This window comes from Orcinus orca, chromosome 7 (genome assembly GCF_937001465.1).
Source record: "Orcinus orca chromosome 7, mOrcOrc1.1, whole genome shotgun sequence".
Lineage (NCBI taxonomy): Eukaryota > Metazoa > Chordata > Mammalia > Artiodactyla > Delphinidae > Orcinus > Orcinus orca.
Genome location: NC_064565.1, coordinates 58,699,298 through 58,718,762, shown reverse-complemented (window position 1 = coordinate 58,718,762; position 19,465 = coordinate 58,699,298). Strand labels below are relative to the sequence as shown.

Sequence of the window (19,465 nt, the reverse complement as noted above, 5' to 3'; positions counted from 1 at the left end):
CAACAACTGGTTTGTGTCTCAGCCCAGCTGCTGCTTCAGGTATTAGCTCTACTAGGTGCAAGAGAAGGGGAACCAGAAAACGCCCTTGGGCTTGTCATTGGTTTGGAAAGTATGGAACCTTGTGGGGAAATCTTTTTCTATCAACGTTTTGAGTCAGACAGGAAAAGTCCCACCACTTAGACTCTGGTGGCTATCACAGTGGGGTCAGGAGAAGGCAGGGGTGGGCCAGAGGCTGTGCAGGAACCAAATGCTCCTATTTGACCTTAAATCTGCTTCCTTGACCAAGGATGACCCATGGCTATGAGCAGGTGGGAGACTTTTATTAGAGTCTGATGATGTTATGTCCAACAGCCTATGAGGTAGATAGACAGCATCACTGGAGACCGCAGCAGGGCCAAAGTGATGGTCCTGCCTGCCCTCTTTGGCTGTCAGAAGGTCTTTGACTTTGAGTAAGATGGACCAACTGGCCATGGGGAGTAGAAGAGTGATGGATCTGGCTTATATATTAGCAGGCTACTGTGCTGAGGATACAATAATATGGAACATGAACAGAAGAAGCAAATCTAGTAAAGATGTTACTGCAGGACTCCAAACTAGAGACAGTGAGAAATAATCAGATTCTGATTATATAATTTTGAAGGTAGAGCCAACTGGATTTGCTGAATGGGACTTGTAAGGAAGAAGAGTTGAAGAAGAGTTCAGAGGTTTTAACCTGGGTGATTCCAAAATGAGAAGGGGAAGACAGTAGGAGAAGTAGGTTTGGGTTGAACAGCAGGAGCTCCATTGGGGACATACTAAGTCTGAGATGACTGTGAGACTTCCAAATGGAGACTACTTTTAGCTGGGTAAGACGCAGACTTCTGACCTAGAGAATAAACACACGTTGTTTGAAGCCACTAAATGTGTGATATTATGATGTCAGTGACAGAAAACTAATACACCTGCTCTCTGCCAGACCCAGTTCACTGGTCGCGTGATGCCAAGCAAACATACCCGCCATCTTGCCCAAGACTTGGTGTTCCTTCTCCTATAATTTCTGTCTACCCTTCTCTTCTGGTTTCTGAACTAAAGAACCTTTTTTCTATGTACCTGCATCCTTGGCCTGATCCCAGCCCAACCCTCTGAATAGACTATCCTGCCATAGAACACCCTTTTAACACACAAAAATCATACTTTTAACGCATCATTTTCAAATATGCATTTAAACTCAAGTTCAAATAATTCCGATTTGGGAAGCAGAGGCCATTACATTGCCCCCGAAGATCTCACTTTCATCACCTCCATCTGGTGAGAAACTACATTATTCTAAAAGATCTCCAGAGAAGGCTATTTACCACCTCCCTTCCAGAAATGACATTTCCAAATGTGTAAGACAAACATAATTTTAGACCTATCAATCAGCAAATAGTTCACCATTCTTATACATCCCTGTGAGAGAAAAAGAAATAAGACTCTATCCTTCCCCCAACAGGAGCTACGGCCAAGTGAAATTTAAAGTGAATCTATAATAAATCAAATGACAAACCATGACAACTAAAAATGTCCTAAGACAATATGTACTAGGATGTCCAATAAAGGATATGGGCTCCAAAAGCTTGGGATATTAGAGGGAGACCAATTCAGGCTAAGCAAGACAACAAAAAGTAAATAGTGCCCATAGTCCACAACTTCCAGAAAGAAATTCAAATCAACTTCTAGCTATCCTGGATGGGACACAGAAGGCAATTCCAAGAACCCGTCCAAATGTGGGAATGGAGACATCCTATCGATTTTCAAGTGCTGTCATAAAATATTCAAAACGTTTATCTGGTTTCCACTTCTCTTTACAGTCACACATTATCTTCAGCTTAGTCTGATTAATAGAAGAGTATCCGTTGGCCAAATTCTCTTCCCTAAACTCAGCTTGTAATGTGACAAAAGAATTATTTAAGCTTAGCCTTCTAGAGAAGTTTATAGAAAATGTCTCTAGTAAAATAACTCACAAATAATTATTGAGTACCCATGAGCCAGGCATGGTACTAGGTAGGTATATAACCATTCTGTCAGGTAGGTACTACTATCACCTTTTGTAGGTATGGAAACTGAGGCATAGCACAGTTAAATAGCTTCCCCAGTACCCATAGCTAGTCATGGTCAGGGACAGAATTTGAACGCAGGCAGAGGAGAGACAAGTGAACAGATTATCACAATGTGATAAAAGTACTCTAAGTAATAAAGGTTCTATTCAAGAAACAGTTGAATTATCAACATCTGTACACATATTTTGACCAAACTAATCACATTTTTGAGATTTTTGTCACCTAAACTCTATCTCTTCAGAGGGAGTCTCTCTTTCCATCTCTCTTTATTGGGTTACATGTGATGGGATTCAAAGAGGTACTCGAGAGGTTGCATCCCAACTGAAGGTCAACACATCCTAGAACTGGATTCCCTATCAATCCAACAACAAAATCTGCAACTATTTCTTTAGGAGAAAAAGTAATTTCATTCTCTTTAGCTCAGCATTCTCCTTGTCTCTAGGTAAAATAAAGCTGAGTTAAGAATGCTTAAATGGTCGATTGGTCTTGCCCCCAGGAGGAAGTGACCTCTCAAAGAGCTCTCTGAATCAGTTGTTACAATGCTCCACAAAGAAAAGGAGAGTGGCAATGTCAAGTAAGTGCACTGCCCTGGCACCAGGTTTCCCAGGTTCTGTAAGTCATATTACAGGGGTGGGGAGAGAGGAGTCTGAAATGGTATTGACACAGGCCCAGGACCCCAAACACCTTGTCCTCTTCTACTCCTCAACCTCACCTCTACTGCCCCCAGGAGGAGACATGCCTAAGGCAAGTGTATTCTCTCCTCTACCTCAAGCTTTTACTTCAGTCATAGGAGTATAAATGATGCTGGTGGTAGTGGAATGGGGAAGATGGAATAGGTGTGAGAGAGAGTTCAAGGGAAGACTTGCAGGACTTGGGAGGCTAGGAAAAGGGACACACCAAGGAAGACAAACATTATGACCCTGGGTGACCAGGAGAATGATGGTGCCATTTATAAAACAGGGAAGTCAGGAAGAAGAAGTCAGTTTCGTAGGCAGTATAACAAGTTCAAATTGGGTCTAAGCTCTACCTCTAACCAGGTACAGAAAAATCATGTGTGCTCTTGGAAACTCACTTCTTTTTTTTCACATGTAGATGCAATAAGAAAAACAAAATTCCATCAGGATCAGAAGCAGAATATACTAAAGGGTAACAATAACGCACTGATGTGTTATCAGTGACTTCACGGAGTTTTATATTATAGTAAATATATCCTACATTTCGTTCGGAAAACCCGAACGAACTTTCTGGCCAACCCAATATATCATGAACTTTAACAAACTGGTAAATTTATCTTAATCCAGCATTGTGAATAGAAAAACTGCTAATGAATGTCAATTTTACAAAGTAAGAATTCTCCAAAGTTGATTTTAAAGTCCCACTAGCATGTTCATATGAAGAGGATATGCCTTCTGGAATGTTCCAAAAGATGTGTATGTAGACTGTTACAAAATATTTAGTGCACCTGGCAAAGGCTAAGAGCACAGAATAAAATGAATCAAAATAAAGAGAGTTCTAGTGCAGGATTTGCTAATGGCCTATTGGCTCCAAGATTAAATTATTGTCTCACTGCTGAGTTTCAGGATGTATAAGTCCCTACATACTTCTGCATACTCACCTTTAACAATCTTCAACTCTTTGTGAGTGTTTATACTGTTTCTGAGTTTTAATGAGTAGTTTTATCTACTTGGTGTTAATCTATCATTAACCTCATCACTCCTTCTAGGTTTTAAAGGGGCCAGTCTTAGGATCTCATCAATGTGACCTCTGAAGTAAACAGAAGTAACCCAGGGTAAGGATTATGTCTTATCTTTCTTCCTCCCTCATTCACATCAATTTGTGGCACTCATCAGAGAAGCTTTGTTGAAAAATCTTTGGATTGGAATCAGAAAGTCTGAACTCCATTATTCACCAGCTGGGTCCCTTTGAGCAAGTCCCGTGAAAACTCTGAGCTGAGGGTTCTTTAGTTATAGTGACCCCACTTTCTAGATCTATAAGATGGCAAGGTGGGGATGAATCATCTCTACTATCCCTTCCAGCTCTAATATTCTATGACTTAATGATTTCCAAATAAGTGGCTTTCTTATCTCAAAAAGATATCTCAAACTGAGAGACTAACCTCTCCATGCAAATTACCTAGCAGTAGATCATTCTGGGGTGTGAACTGGGTGGCTGGAACCTTGAGGGGATTTTATTGCCAGTATTTTGCAGAAGGTCTTAATGTCTATGAAAAGGTGCTGGTTGCTGTGACAATGCCTCCATTAAGGAAAATGAGCTTCAGTGACAGATCAATTGTTTGGATACTGGTTAATGGAGCATGTCCACGTTCCTACCTTGAAATGCAAACTTATGGCTTTTCTGATATGTTTAGACTACACTGCTGCTTATTTTAGGAAGGGGAAAGACACTACTACTCGGATAACTAGCAATATCTGTGCACTAACAGCCTCAGTGCTCAATGCCAATTTTACCCAGAGGTGGGCTTGAGCCTTCCAAATGTTGGTCATTACCACCTTGGCTGCCCAAAACTTCTTTCTGGAGGGAACCAAGGACAAGAAATAAGTTTTCACTATAGTTTAGCTCTACTGGTCTTTGTAGCAAAGGCCAGCAGTCAGCTTTCCTTGTTAGGGCAGTTCTTCGTAAGCCTTCTTCAAGCTAACGGGTTCCAAAGTTGTAGATTCTAAATCTTCCCCAGTCACTCCCTCTTCCCCTCTCCTAAAGGAGTTTATAGGGTAAAACTGCACCCACAACTTGATAACGCAACCGCTTTGACACATGTCATCGCCTTATCCATCCCGGGCATGGTCCCCTGAGTTCTGTTGAGGAGGCTGGCCCTTTCCTCAGCCATGAGCTGGAGAAAAGTAACTGTGAAAAGCTCTGGGGCTGTGAAAAGACTTGCACCTCTGCATGGTGCAAGAAAATCCCAGAGCAAGCCATCTTCATTTTGGTAGCCACCCCCTCACTGGATAACTTTAGCAAATTATTTAATCTCCCTGTATCTCTTCTTCCTATGCAAATTAAACAATCCCTTCCTCATGGGTCTTACCTGAAGCACTGCTTAGGAAAATGCAGGTTACCCAGCTTTTTCTATGGCACCAAAATGTTAATAGTAGATATCATCAGGTCACTGATGTATGGGTAATATCCATTTTATTTATTTACTTCTTTAAAACTTTTTGCATTTTCTAAAATGTCTACAGGGAACATGGATTATTTCTATAACAAAAAGAACAAATTTTGTCTGTTTTTCTGTCTTGAAAATGTAAATAAGTATTAGAAAGTTTGCCTTTTCCTTCCTCAGGGGTATGTACTGGCTGTGGGGATTCTTCATCAGCAAGGTGACAGGTTAAAGGTGTTGTCTTGGTTGTAAAACCAGGGTCCCATGAATTTAAAAAGAATTAAAGAAATTCTCTTCTCAACCATATTCTTTTCCATTGTAAGCACCAGACTAGAGTTAGTACTTACACTTTCTCAGGCCACCACGATCCCATGAAATGCCCCATGATTACACTTTCATTTCAGCCTAGACCAAGAGTAGGGCTTACTGATAAAGTTCCCAAGATAGGGGGTGAGATCCACCCTCTACCTCTTGCAGAAAGACTTGGGCTATAAGAACCTTAGAGAACAGTTTCTCCTCATCTCAAAGTCTTCATTATCTATAAAGAACATCTGTATTAAACTGGATGTAAAGGGGACAAAAAACAGTCAATGTATGAACTCCTGCATTCAGAAAACCTAGATTTCTCCAACCTATTTAACTTAAACCATTTATCAAATGATATATCAAAGAGCTGCTGGGCTGAAATCTCTTTCAATAATGTGATTTTTAACCAATACTTTCAAGCAAATAATATTATAGTAGCACCATCCACCATAAGGAAAAATATGTTTTGCTCTTATAAAAAATGATTTACCAAACTTAAAAAACAATAGATGTTATTCAGACTATTTTATTTTTCCACTAATATTAAAATGTCATTAAAAATGCAATTAGGTTTGCTTTATATGATCTGATTTCTCATCTTACTAGAATTGATCATGTGATCCAAAATTATAACCAAAGGTCAAGATTAAAATTTCACTCAAGTACAGAGGCAAAATGCTGTTATCTCAAGAGCTAAATTTCAGCTCACAAAGAGGCAAAGCAAATAAACCTAAAGCTATTAATCTTTGGCTGACCTTGAGCCCCAAAATACAGTCAATAGACTGGCAAATAAGATAGGCTGAGAGGTAGGAAGGCAAATAGGATTCTTAATTTTGCTTACATAATTCACACAGCATAATTAATAAATGTTATTGATCATAAAGATTTCTAAAATGGAATTTCCCTGGAATTGTAAATTGCAGTTATAAATATTCCAGTGGCAAATATTATTCATCAGTTTTACATACAAACATCTTAAAGTGTTACAAGCTGAGATACTGAACAAGCACATGAAATCTCTTCCCTTGAATGAATATAACTTTGAGGGAGGATACATTTGAGATTTGAGTTTTTTTGCTAAGAGGATGTGGACTAGAAGAACTGAAATTTATGGGGGTTTTTATTTCTTCTTTTTTTTTTTTAGTTCATTCATAAAACTCAAGACTAGAACTGAATCTATACTTTGTATGCTAAGAAACTGCCAGAAATAATTTAAATTATACTGTTCTTATGAAATTCAGAAAGGTGTTATTAAAATATGATGTTCTACAAGTCTTTTCTCATGATTGTAACATTCAGCTTATGCCTTTAGAAAAATAAAACAAAGTTCAAATTAAAAACACTCAGGGCATCCCTGGCGCACTGGTTAAGAATCCGCCTGCCAATGCAGGGGACATGGATCCAATCCCTGGTCCGGGAAGATCCCACATGCCGCGGAGCAACTAAGCCCCTGCGCCACAACTACTGAGCCTGTGCTCTAGAGCCCGCGAGCCACAACTACTGAAGCCCGTGCGCCTAGAGCCCGTGCTCCACGACAAGAGAAGCCACAGCAATGAGAAGCCCGCGCACCGCAACTAGAGAAAGCCCGCGCGCAGCAACTAAGAGCCAACACAGCCAAAAATAAATAAAATTAATTAATTTAAAAAAATAAAAAGACACAGAACACACATACACAACACCACTTCCCACCATGGCTGGTGGAGGGCAGAGGGGGACTGTTCTGGGTTTGAGGCCAGCATACACATTGGTTTTTGCACTTAAATTCCCCAAAGCCCTGGGAACATATCACTTATACTTGACTATATGGTAAGCCCTTCTCTCAAACTCAGGACCAGTATCACAGAACTCCCCTGTGAAAGGTAAATCAGCGACCCCAAAGTTTTGTATGTGTCCTTAGTACTCAAAGGCTCCAAAGGAACACATTTGCTTAGAGACCCAGGATCATCCCACCACCCTCCCCAGCTCCAGCAGCTTCCCCACATCTGAGATGGATGCTGGAAGGGATCCTAGGATTCATTAAGTCAACCCCCCTATTTCACAGAGGAAGAAACTAAGGTGCTGGGGGAGAGCTGACCTGTCCAGAGTCACAGAGCTGGTTTGTGGCCAAACCAGGAGCAAACTCCATGGCTCCCGCATGAGGGAAGCATCTCCTGGGGATTATTATGGTACACAGAATGCTGAGCCATTGCCAAAGGGATGTCGTGCTCCATAAGCCACAGCCACACCATACTCTGAGCGTGTAAGCACACCCTCCATTTAAGCAGATGGAGTTCCTGCCGCCTCTCACTTCCCCTGTCCCCTCACTTTCCCTTCCGCTGCCCCTTTCCTTTGTCAGCTAGTGCGCCAATTCTACCAGAGTTCAGTTTAGGAAAGAATGAGTAGGAGTTCTATAATTCAGTTCATTTTACAGCTGTTAAGTCAGGTATTCTTACCCCAGGTGAGGAAACAGATTCGGATGGGCTAAGAAATTTCTCAAAGTCATACAGCTAGTAGGTAACAGAACTAAAGCATAAGCCCGTGACAAGAAACTAATGGGGGGGGGGGGTTCTCCTCCACAGTATATCTGAAAAACAGGAAGGGAAGCAAATCAAACAGAATATGTGAATGCTCCCGCACGGGCATGCCCCTTTATCTGGGTTCTGTCCTCTCCTAGGCTGATGTCACCAGGCAAACCAGAATGCCCTTGGGAATGTCACACATTCCTACCAAAGAGTGATTTCCTTTAACCGTTTAAAGAAGGTGTGGGGAAAAGCTGGGCCATAATAGAGCACCATAAATACAAGTCTGCACACCCCTACCTGCTCCTGCTTCATCTCCACCCCAAGGCTCCTCTGGGTCCCATTCCTAATGCTGACTGCGTGCCTCCCTTTTCTTTCCTCCAACAGCTCAAGGACCGTGGGACAGAGGAACCGATGCAGCGTTGGCCTAGCCGTGAACTCCCTTTCCCTTTCTTGGGGCTGAGCCCCTATACCCTGGGCGGGGCAGTGGAAGCACTGACCAGAGGGTAGCCACCAGGTGATGTGAGACTCAGAGCTCAGGAAGAGCAGAGGCGGGCTCTGACGTTTCTTCAGCAAACACTTCTGCCCCTGCAGGAACAGTTCTTCCTCTTTGGTGGATGAAGAAGGGGAAACAGCAGGTGTCTTGCCCTTCTCACCTCCACAGAGAGGGGTGGGAGGACAGCCTGGAAAGTTCCAAATGCTCACAGAGGCTATTACTTTGAAACATCTTACTTAGCACTGAGCAGAAGGCAGGATGGGGAAGGGGGGATATGAGGCCTCTGCTCTGGGCTCACGTGCTTCTGCACATCTGGGAGCTGAGGCCTCAGATGGGGTCCTATATTTAGAACCGCCAGGAAGAGGGTAACAACAAGTCACCGTCACCTCCAGGGCCAGCCCCCCACCTCCACACTGACAGATGACATATGACTCAACCCCACAGAGCTCCAGCTGAGAGGGGAGCTATCGCTGAAGCTGAGGGTACAGTCCGGGGCTGCACCAGTCACTCTGCCCTTGCCCTGGGCCCTTTACCCGCCGGAGCCCCAGGTGCCTGGGTTGTGCTCCAGGCCCCTTGAAGGCAGAAGCACTCTGGGAATGCAGGCAGGGTCAGCCCCAGAATGAGAAGGGAGGGAATCCCTACTTCTTGGAGACTGACACAGGAATCTGGAGGGAACCGGGGAACACAAATGGCTACAGAATCTCAGAGGTGAATGCCTTGGGGGAAGACGCACAGGTCTTTCAGCCAAGGATCCAAGGTTCTAAACCCCTCACTTGAACCTGCTGAGCAACCAAAGCCTACATTCCTCACAGTGAAGTGACTGGCAGATGGGATCCCAAGAATCCTCAGCCTTTTAGAACAGAGTCAGGTAACATCAGACCCTAAAGGTCTCGCCATTGCCATTGTCTCACCCTTATTGAGATCTTGGAGAGATCCCACCTTCCTCATCTGACTAATACCAGAGGCACGGAATGTGAGAGCTGGAAGAGGCTTTTCCCCCTGGAAACCATAAATGTTCTCTGAAACACAGAAGGGACCCAGGAGGCAGAGACTACCCAGGCCAGTCTCCTTCCAGCTGAGAACAGGATAGGGAGGGTTGGGCTCAGGCAATAGGCACCACCATTTTTAAAGCACTTACTATGCTGGGTACTGCAGCAAGCACTTTCAGTACATCGTTTCACTTTGTCCTCTGACGCTGTTGGTCAGTGATCAGGTGGGTAAGCAGGGTATCTATGATTTGCTCCCAGGTGTATCTGACTCCAAAGTTTGTACTCTTATCTCTTCTACCAAACGTGAAGCCATATTAAAATAACTGAACCACAATCGCTTGTTTAAAATGAGTGGCAGAGCTGTAACTATTTAAAATCCAAATCTCCTAAATTCTATTCTGAAGAACTTTGTTATTTTATTTTTCCAGATCCTTCCCTTGGGCATTAATTACATTGGTTTCTAGTGTCATGTTGAAATATTGCACTTTCCTCAACATATTAGGAAGTATAATTTTTATCTAAAATAATTTTTAATTTGGAAAAGAAAGACATTCATCTTATCTGGTACACTGGTGGTTGCAATTAAATGGTTTGCTCTAGTATAGTGGCTAAGAGGGAGGGTTTTGGAGCTAAATACCTGGGTTAAAATCCTGGTGGCCTCACCTAACAACCTGTCCAAGGACAAGAACAGTACTTTCTGTGACTTACTTCCTTTCTCTAAAACATTGGACTAGTAATAGCAGTAACTTTATGGGGTTATTGTAAGGATTACAGATGAATTAATTCATACAAAGCACTTAGTGCCTGGCACATAGTAAGCACTCAACAGATGCTATTAATTCTTATTAGGTACCAAACCCATTAGCTAGAGCTTAGGGAACAAAATGGTAATAATGACAACAATAATATTTCAGCTCTGTAGTGGTTTATGGCTTTCTCAGCCCCTCAACAAAAAATATCTATTTTGTCATTTCTATTCCTGGCAGTGCCAAAGGAAATAGCATTATTGTATCATTTAGCTAAGAACGGCATAATTGACGAAGGCAACAGTGGTTGCAAAAAGCCTGCGATATTTCTGCATTGGTGTAAGCCAGTTGTTATGGCAACCGTCCCCAGTCAACCCTTTGCCAGGGAGAGAGAGACCCATTTTTGGAGCCGTCACAGCACATCTGTTTCTCTACTCAGCTGATTAGCTCTTGTTTGCAACAATTAGCAGATGGAAGTAAAAATGAAAAAAAATTTTTTTTAAAGAAACAAATATTTATTTTATCCACAAGTCTGCTTTCTAATACAGAAACAGACCTTTGGCTATTTTCGGAAGATTCCAAGTAAACGGGATCCTTAATATATAGGCTGCTTCTCTCATTGGTGGGATGGCAAAGTTTAGTCAATCTATACATTACACGTGATAGGTCCTTCATGTATGTCTTTTAAAATGATGTGTCTCCACCACCACTCCATCTCTGCACGGCTTTGTTGTAGGAGCTGACTCAGCACACACTTTCCACACTGTACATCCCATATGAACACACTGAAGCAAAAGAATACAAGGCTGGTGGGCTAGGAAACCTGAATTCTGGGTCACGTCTGCTCTGAACTAGCATGAATAGTATCCTCTCCCTGCCTTAGTTTCTTCACCTGTAAAATGTAACTTGGATTCCCATGCTCTCTGAAAAGCCAAACAGCTCCAGTATTTACCAGATACGTGAATTTGGGCACAATACCTCCTACCCCTCTTTGAGCCTCATTTTCCTCAGTGGTAAAATGAAGAAAATAATATCTACTCTAGAGAGCTGTTGTGAGAATTAAATAAAATAATGTATTAAAAAAGCACCCGGGGCTTCCCTGGTGGCACACTGGTTAAGAATCCAATGCAGGGGACACGGGTTTGAGCCCTGGTCCAGGAAGATCCCACATGCCGCAGAGCAATTAAGCCCATGCGCCACAATTACTAAGCCTGTGCTCCAGAGCCCTCGAGCCACAACTACTGAAGCCCGCGCGCCTAGAGCCCGTGCTCCACAACGAGAAGCCACTGCGATGAGAAGCCTGTGCACCGCAACCAAGAGTAGCCCCCGCTCACCTCAACTAGAGAAAAGCCCGCGCGCAGCAACGCAGACCCAGTGCAGCCAAAAATAAATATATTAAATAAATAAATTAAAAAAAAAAGAAAACTAAATGACTTACTGGGCATATAGTATCTGACACATGTTAGGTACTTAGTTAAAAAAAAAAGAAAAACAGCACCCATCCCAGTCCCGGTGCATTAATGGGTGAGTCCTCAGTAAGTGAAAGTTTCCTTCCCACTGTATACCTGCTTAGTAGGTGGAATATGCAAACTATCTGACAATCAGCTGCACACGGCACTGAAGCTGGTCCTTGAGGTCCCCTTCTCGCCAGACATTACCCCCTGGAGTTGCTGGACCATTAGAAAATCTGGGTGTCACAAGGGAAGAGACAGGCACCTCTCGTGGTCAAGGAGCACTCAAGGGGTTCTGGATGGCAGCCACTTACCATCTAGAACAGAAGTATTTCAATATTTTAACAATCAGCGTGGTCACACCAGTGCATCCCAGCTAACTGTAAGGCGTTATTTTAACAGAGACTACAAATATTTGTGAAAGTTCTATGCAGATGTGGGATGTTATTACTCTATCCTTATAAGAAACTGGCTATCAGGAGAGAGGGAAGGAGAAAAGAGGCAATAAACATGGGTAAAGGGAGGACTGTGTTAACATACATATATGTCTGAGATACAAGCCAATGTCACAGGCAGGCAGGGAGACCAGAGGCTCGATGTCAACAGAAGGTTGAGGGAAGTGACCTGAGCCAAACATCTCAGGAGATAATCCAAAGATGCTTGGCCAGAGAGCAGGTAGGACAGCACAAAATTCTCAAGGTACTGAGGGCTCACGTGAGAAGGCCATTTGTTATGGTATGTCCAGAAGAACATATGGTACATTCTAGCACATCCAGAAAGAACTGTGTTTGCCTCAAACACCTTAGGCTGAGAGAGGTGCGTGTGTGTGTGTGTGTGTGTGTGTGTGTGTGTGTGTGTGTGTGTGTGTGTGTGTGTGTGTGCTCGCAGATAGGCAAAGCTGAGCTCTCCAACTAAGCTAGCGCCTGTAACATGTAGACCTGTAGGTTGCAAATGACTGACTGATTACCTTGGAAATCAGAATTATTTACTAGAGGAGCGATGTTAAGTATTTGGAGGGTTGTTATAGGTTGAATCGTGTCCTCCAAAAAAAAAAAAGATATGTTAAGGTGCTAGCCCCCAGGACCTCAGAATGTGAAATTATTTGGAAATAGGGTCGTTGCAGATGTAATTTGTTAAGGTGAGGTCATACTGAAGTAGGTGGGCCCCTAATCCAATATGACTGGTGTCCTTACAACATGATGGCCATGTGAAGACAGACAAACAGGGAGAACGCAATGTGATTACAAAGGCAGATATTGGCGATACGGAGCTGCTAGCCAAAGAACGCCAAAGACTGCCAGCAAATCACCAGAAGCTAGGAAGAGGCAAGGAATGATCCTAGAGGCTTCAAAGGGAGCATGCCCTGCTAACACCTTGCTTTTGGACTTCTAGCCTCCAGAACCGTGAGATAATAAATTTCTGTTGTTTTAAACCACCCAGTTTGAGCTACTTTGTATGGCAGCCCTAGGAAACTAGTATGGAGTGGCCACGGCTTTGATCCCAGGACAGGAGGAGAACCCACTTTAACTTCTTGGCTGGCCAAGGGCAGCTCCAAGGGAATAAAGGGGGTATCTGTTGGATTGTACCATGGGTGCTTTCACTGGTGGCTGCTAGAATACTGGAGCCCCTGCTGCCCCTCAGACACTCACAGACGATGTTGTCCTAACCGCCTCCAGGTCTGTCCCTAACAATGAAGCCATGCAACTTGCAGCAGTCACAGCCAGGGAAATCTAAGAACCTGGGTTTCTGATGGCTTTACTGAGCTGCTGAATCAACAAAGTCTGGAACCACCTACCTCTGTACTCACAGGAGAAACTTCATTTCCTATTGCTGAAGTCATTTTGCTCAGGGTAATCTTGTTAAATACAGTTTCTATGTTGAGCATCTTTCTTTCCCTCTTAAAATCATCTTCCTGAGTCATAGTATGCTACTGACGTACTCAGTTTGTAAAAAAACTGTACTGACCTTGACTTTTAGATTAACTCTTACTATGCCAGCCAATATTTCCCCAGTAGCATTGTTTCAAAGTACTATCACACTAAGCGCACCCCCTAAAATTTTTCTTCTCCTACACTGCTGAGTTGATACTGTTTTTACCCAGCATCTTTCAACTTTATGAGCGTCCACATGAGATGTCAAGAGGAAATAAGTGGAGAGTGTTGTGAATATGATAGTTCATGATGCAGCTTCAAGCTGCCCCGGTGAACTGCTGTTTGGACTGCGTGTCAAAGTTTGACGGTGGTCTGGTCACATTCCATTAGCTACCTGGTTAGAAGCATAGCCTATATGAATTAAATATTGTAGTTAGGCTGGTGAAATCAAAATGGAAATACAAATGGGAAAAGAATAATTTGGTTCAATTTCTCAAAAATAAAATAGGATCAAGGATCACTCTGCTGCGTTTTCAAAATAAAAGCACTGGTGGCATGCAATGGTTTTATTACACTGGCATTGGCATTGCACACATTGCTGTCATATTTAATCTAAATACCACTTATTCACACAAGCAGAAGTGAAAGCATATTAGGATCAATATACTATGCAGGCCACCATACGAAGACAATGTCCATTTGAACCACTACTGATTATACTTTCAAGGACTCGTCTTGACCCAAAGCCTGGCTCACGGAAGAGAGTATAAATGTTTGTTGAATGGAATGCTACTTAGCCATAAAAAATAATGAAATAACGCCATTTGCAGCAACATGGATGGACCTAGAGATTATCATACTAAGTAAAGTCAGTCAGACAGAGAAAGACAAATACCATATGATATCACTTATATATGGAATCTAAAATATGACACAAATGAACTTATCTCCGAAACAAAAACAGACTCACAGACATAGAGAACAGACTTGTGGTTGCCAAGGGGGAGAAGGGATGAGGGAGGGATGAACTGGGAGTTTGGGATTAGCAGATGCAAACTATTATATATAGAATGGATATACAACAAGGACATACTGTATAGCACAGAGAACTGTGTTCAGTATCCTGTGATAAACCATAATGGAAAGGAATGTGAAAAAGAATATATATATATATGTGTATATATATAACTGAATCACTGCTATATAGCAGAAATTAACACAACATTGTAAATCAGCTATACTTCAGTAAGATAAAAATTTGTTTTTTAAGTTTGTTGAATTGAACTGACAAATGGAAGATTATTCCTGTGGACACTCTTAAAAGACTCTTTGTTGGAAAGAGTAATTCTCCATTTGAAAAATAAAAATGTGAAGTTTGTGTAGGACTGAGTCTCAAGAACTGCAGCCTGGTCCCAAAGCATCTTGGATGCAAGCACATATCCTGAGAGAATCTCTGAGTCATACACAGAGCAACTGGGCACTTGCTCCTGAGAGGCACTGTCAAGGTCTCTGCCCCATCATCTGCCTACTGCTCAGTTTATCCACTACAGCAGGCAAGATGCAACACTGGCTTTTCCCTGATGAGAAGGGAACCAGTTTCAGGCAATCTGGGCAATGGAAGCTCACCATGGACCACTAAACTGCCCGTAAATAGAAACACTCCACATATTTTCTTCAACCCAGCTGAAACTGAAAAGTCACAAACACCTCATGAGAAATGTACAAAGCCAAGAGCAGGTTTGTCTTATTTGTATTTTGTGGTTCTGAGAACACCAACTTGCCGTGGACTGTAACGGGAACACCATCTTCTGAGTTATGCCACACTAAATATTAGTTGAGTGGCCTCAGTTATGCTTTCCTTTAATAATAAATTAATCAAAATCTACAGAGAAATTTGTGAATACCAATAGTTTTAAAGCCCTCCTCAAACTACCCTCCAAATTCATCTTCTCCTTTGACTTTTTTACCAATGTATTCATTCATCCAACAGATGCTTATTGAGCATCTAGCCTGTATCAAGCACTACACTGAGAGCTGGGCATCCCAAGTCCCTGCCAGAGTTCAGAGTCCAATTGGGAGACCTGCTTACCAACAACTATTGGGTTGACCAAAAAGTGCCTTTGGTTTTTAAGTAAAAACAAAAGACACATTTTTCATTTTCACCAAGAACTTTATTGAACAACGTATTCAATGCTTTATTCCACTACTTTCTGCCATTTTTCAGGCAAATTCATCATTCCATCTTCCCAAAACTTTTTATCTTTTTGAACAAAGAATTCTTCCAGGTGCCCTTTACAGTCTTCCAGGGAATTGAAATTTTTTCCATTAAGAGAATTTTGTAAAGACCAAAATAAATGGAAATCTGAAGGTACAATATCTGGTGAATATGGCGGATGAATCAAAACTTCCCAGCCAAGCTGTAATGGTTTTTGCCTGGTCATCAAAGAAACATGCGGTCTTGTGTTATGCTGATGGAAGATTATGAGTTTTCTCTTGACTAATTCTGGATGCTTTTCACTGAAGTGCTGCTTTCAGTTGGTCTAACTGAGAGCAGTACTTGTTGGAATTAATCATTTGGTTTTCCAGAAGGAGCTCATAATAGAGGACTCCCTTCCAATCCCACCATATACACAACATCACCTTCTTTAGATGAAGACCGGCCTTTGGTGTGGTTGGTGGTGGTTCATTTCACTTGCCCCATTCTATGTTATTGTACAGTATCCACTTTTCATCCTCTGTCACAATTTGTTTTAAAAATGGAATGTTTTCATTATGTTTAAGTAGAGAATCGCACACGGAAATACAGTCAAGAAGGGTTTTTTTTTTGCTTAACTTATGTGGAACCCAAATATCAAAGCGATGAACATAGCCAAGCTGGTGCAAATGATCTTCAGCGCTTGATCTGGATATTTTGAGTATGTCAGTTATCGCCTGTGTGGTATAACATTGGTTGTTCTCAATTAATGTCTCAATTTGATCGCTGTCAACTTCAACTGGTCTACCCGACTGTGGAGCATTGTCCAGTGAGAAATCTCCAGCACGAAACTTTGCAAACCACTCTTGACACATTCAATCAGTCACACATACACTGCACACATACACTGCACACATCTTTTTTTTGCATATCAGTTGCGTTTTTACCTTTCTTGAAATGATAAAGCATAATATGCCAAAAGTATTGCGTTTTTTCTTCCATCTTCAATATTAAAATGGCTACACAAAAATTCACCAATTTTGATAAGTTTTTTTAAAATGCACACTGGTATGACAGCTGTCACAATACAATCTAACAAAATTGTTTTGAATGAAGTTAAAGACAACTAAGTGTTACTAGAGCCATCTTAAGGAAAAAACCGAACGAACCTTTTGGCCAACCCAATACAATACAATGGTCATGGTTTGCTAATGGAGGGTGTAAAGGCTGCAGTGGAAACTCAGGGAAAAGAACCTCAGTTGGCCAAGGATGAGGGAAGGTTTCCTAGGGGAGTTGCATTTGCGCTGAGACTTGAAGATTGAGGAGGAATGTTCCAGAGTTCTGAGGGCCATCCCAGATGATGTAACAATATATGGAAAGGTTTAAAGGAATGACACATAAGGATAGATTTGGAGAATTACCTGTTGTTCACTTCTGTTGAGGCATTAAAAACAAGTAAATTGGGGAAAAGTAACCTGAAATGAGGCTGGACAGTACAGAAGCTGGAATATGAAAGGCTTTGTTCCCCATTCTAAGGAATCTTGACTTTGTCCTACAGTGTTTCTCAAAGTGGGGTTCATGAGGTCCCTATGAAAATTTTTATGTTCTTGCTTTTGTTTCAATGATGGTTTATTAATAATAATAAAATAGGAGAAGCTGCAATAAAAACATGTTCCAGATCATCTGGATGGCTAATTGACACACAATTTCAGTGCCCATATTTATGTTTATTATTAAGCTGGCACTAAGCCAACAGAGGCGTGCCAGTTAGAGGCCAAAGGATATGCTGTTTAAACAAAGAGATCACTTTCACTGAGTAAAGTGGTGGGAGAACTGGGTCACCACATGGTATGCGGCAGTAAGGTTGACAAAATAACTCAAAATAATCCATGCCATCATGCTCTGAAACATATTCACATTGCAAAGGACAACTGAGTTTCACAAAACAATGTCATTTGTCTCATTAAATTAAAGCTGTTTACTTGAACACTGCTGGCTTTGTAGTTTTTTCATAATACATTTTTTTCCCTTTTGGTTTTATAGCATTACAAATATAAATGACTAGATAAGTGTATGTCTAGTTTCATAGTTTTTAAAATCAATTTAAGATTTAAGTAAACACTGGAATCTGCAGGGATTTTCTTTTTCTCTAAAATGGGTCTGTCCATTATCCAATTATGAAAGAGAAGGCCATTGAGATAGAATAAATTTCAGCATATTGGCGTAAGCCAATTACTGTGTTAGGAGACCACCTTGGCAATCACACAGAGGAAGGAAAGCCCAGGGACAGAATGGAGATGGAAAGACCTCTAAGGAGATGATTGCTGAGTTCTCTTATTAAAAGAACCCATTTGCTTGATCCAAGAGAGCTGCTCTCAGGCCAGAGTGCTGTGGAATTAAAATGCTGACCTGACAAGCAAAGCTGTACAGTGCCTCTGTTTCAGGGTATGCGGTATCTAGCCCGAAGAGTCCCCAAACTTCTATATGTGTCATTTCATAGAGGATTCTGTGGTAACGCCAGTACTAAATTAGGGCGAAATCCCAGGTTTTACTACAGAGCCAAAAAAGTACACAAGAGAAGTTACTATGTATCTGGTAACAAAAAAGCAACCAGGACTATGGCATATAGTTCTGTAAGCCAGCTGGAGCTGAAATCTGTCTCTTCACCAAGCCATGTGTCACTGGGGCTGCATCTATCCAGGGAAGGTGACTTTTTCTAATTTACACAATGGCTGGATGAACTTGTCAAGCCAGGACCCTTGTAGAGGGCTGCATCTTCTGGAGGGGGCACCTTTTTCTAACTGCATGAAGGTATTCTGTGGGCCAGCTGTGACTTAATCCCGATTTTCTGAAATTAAGTTCTGGTTTGTCATCATTATCACTCACCAAACCAGAACCCTCACAGTTCAATGAGGATAAAGGATTTTCTTCTTCCTGAAAGTGAAGTGTGTGACCTTCCCATAAAAAGGCATAGTACCAAGGCTCTCAGCAAATACAAAGAAATCGTTGCCCTCTGCTTACCTCAGGGGCCATCCAGAATGGGGTGCCGACAGATGTGTTTCTCCGCAGACGTGTACTGGTGAGTTGAGCTGAGACGCCTATAAGAAAAGGGTGTCACAATTCAGCAGTGAGCAGAAGATGATGCTAGACCAGGGGCTGGCAAACTTCTTCCATAAAGGGTCAGACAGAAAATATCTTAGGCTTTGCGAGCCTAAGGCTCTGTCACAGCTACTCAACTCTGCCATTGTAATGGAAAAGCAGCATAGACAACACAGAAGCAAATGAGTGTAGCTGTGTTTCCACAAAAATTCATTTATGGATGCATAGTTTTCACGGTCATAAAATATTTTTCTTTTGATTTTTTCCCAACCATTTAAAAATGTAAAAACCATTCTTAGTTCACAGGCCGTACAAAAACAGGAGGCAGGTCAGATTCGGTTCACAGGCTGTAGTTTGCCAACCACTGTGTGGGAGCATATATCTATCTAAATCGAGCATTTCTACCATACTGCTGCAAAATTGGAATCAAAAGAAAACATCAAGAACTAGGATCAACCCAAAATACCTTCCTACTATATTTCCAAAATATTTCAGGTGATATCTTTCCTCATTTGATGGAGGAAGAAAATTGGCATGTATTATCTATAACAGAGCATCAGTGTAGAAGTAAAAAGTTTTCAGTGCCTTATCTTACCTAGAAGGCTGGAAATCTAACATGAAA

The 19,465-nt window shown here is 41.8% G+C and overlaps 1 protein-coding gene across 1 annotated transcript in view; it reads right to left on the bottom strand.

The window, feature by feature from the left end:
- MYO3B (myosin IIIB) overlaps nt 1–19,465 on the bottom strand; it is a 407,127-nt gene that overhangs the window by 348,925 nt on the left and 38,737 nt on the right. Inside the window, exon 6 of the mRNA XM_004267283.2 lies at nt 18,766–18,842. Coding sequence (XP_004267331.1) covers nt 18,766–18,842 — 77 coding nt within the window. The remainder of the gene's footprint in view (nt 1–18,765; nt 18,843–19,465) is intronic.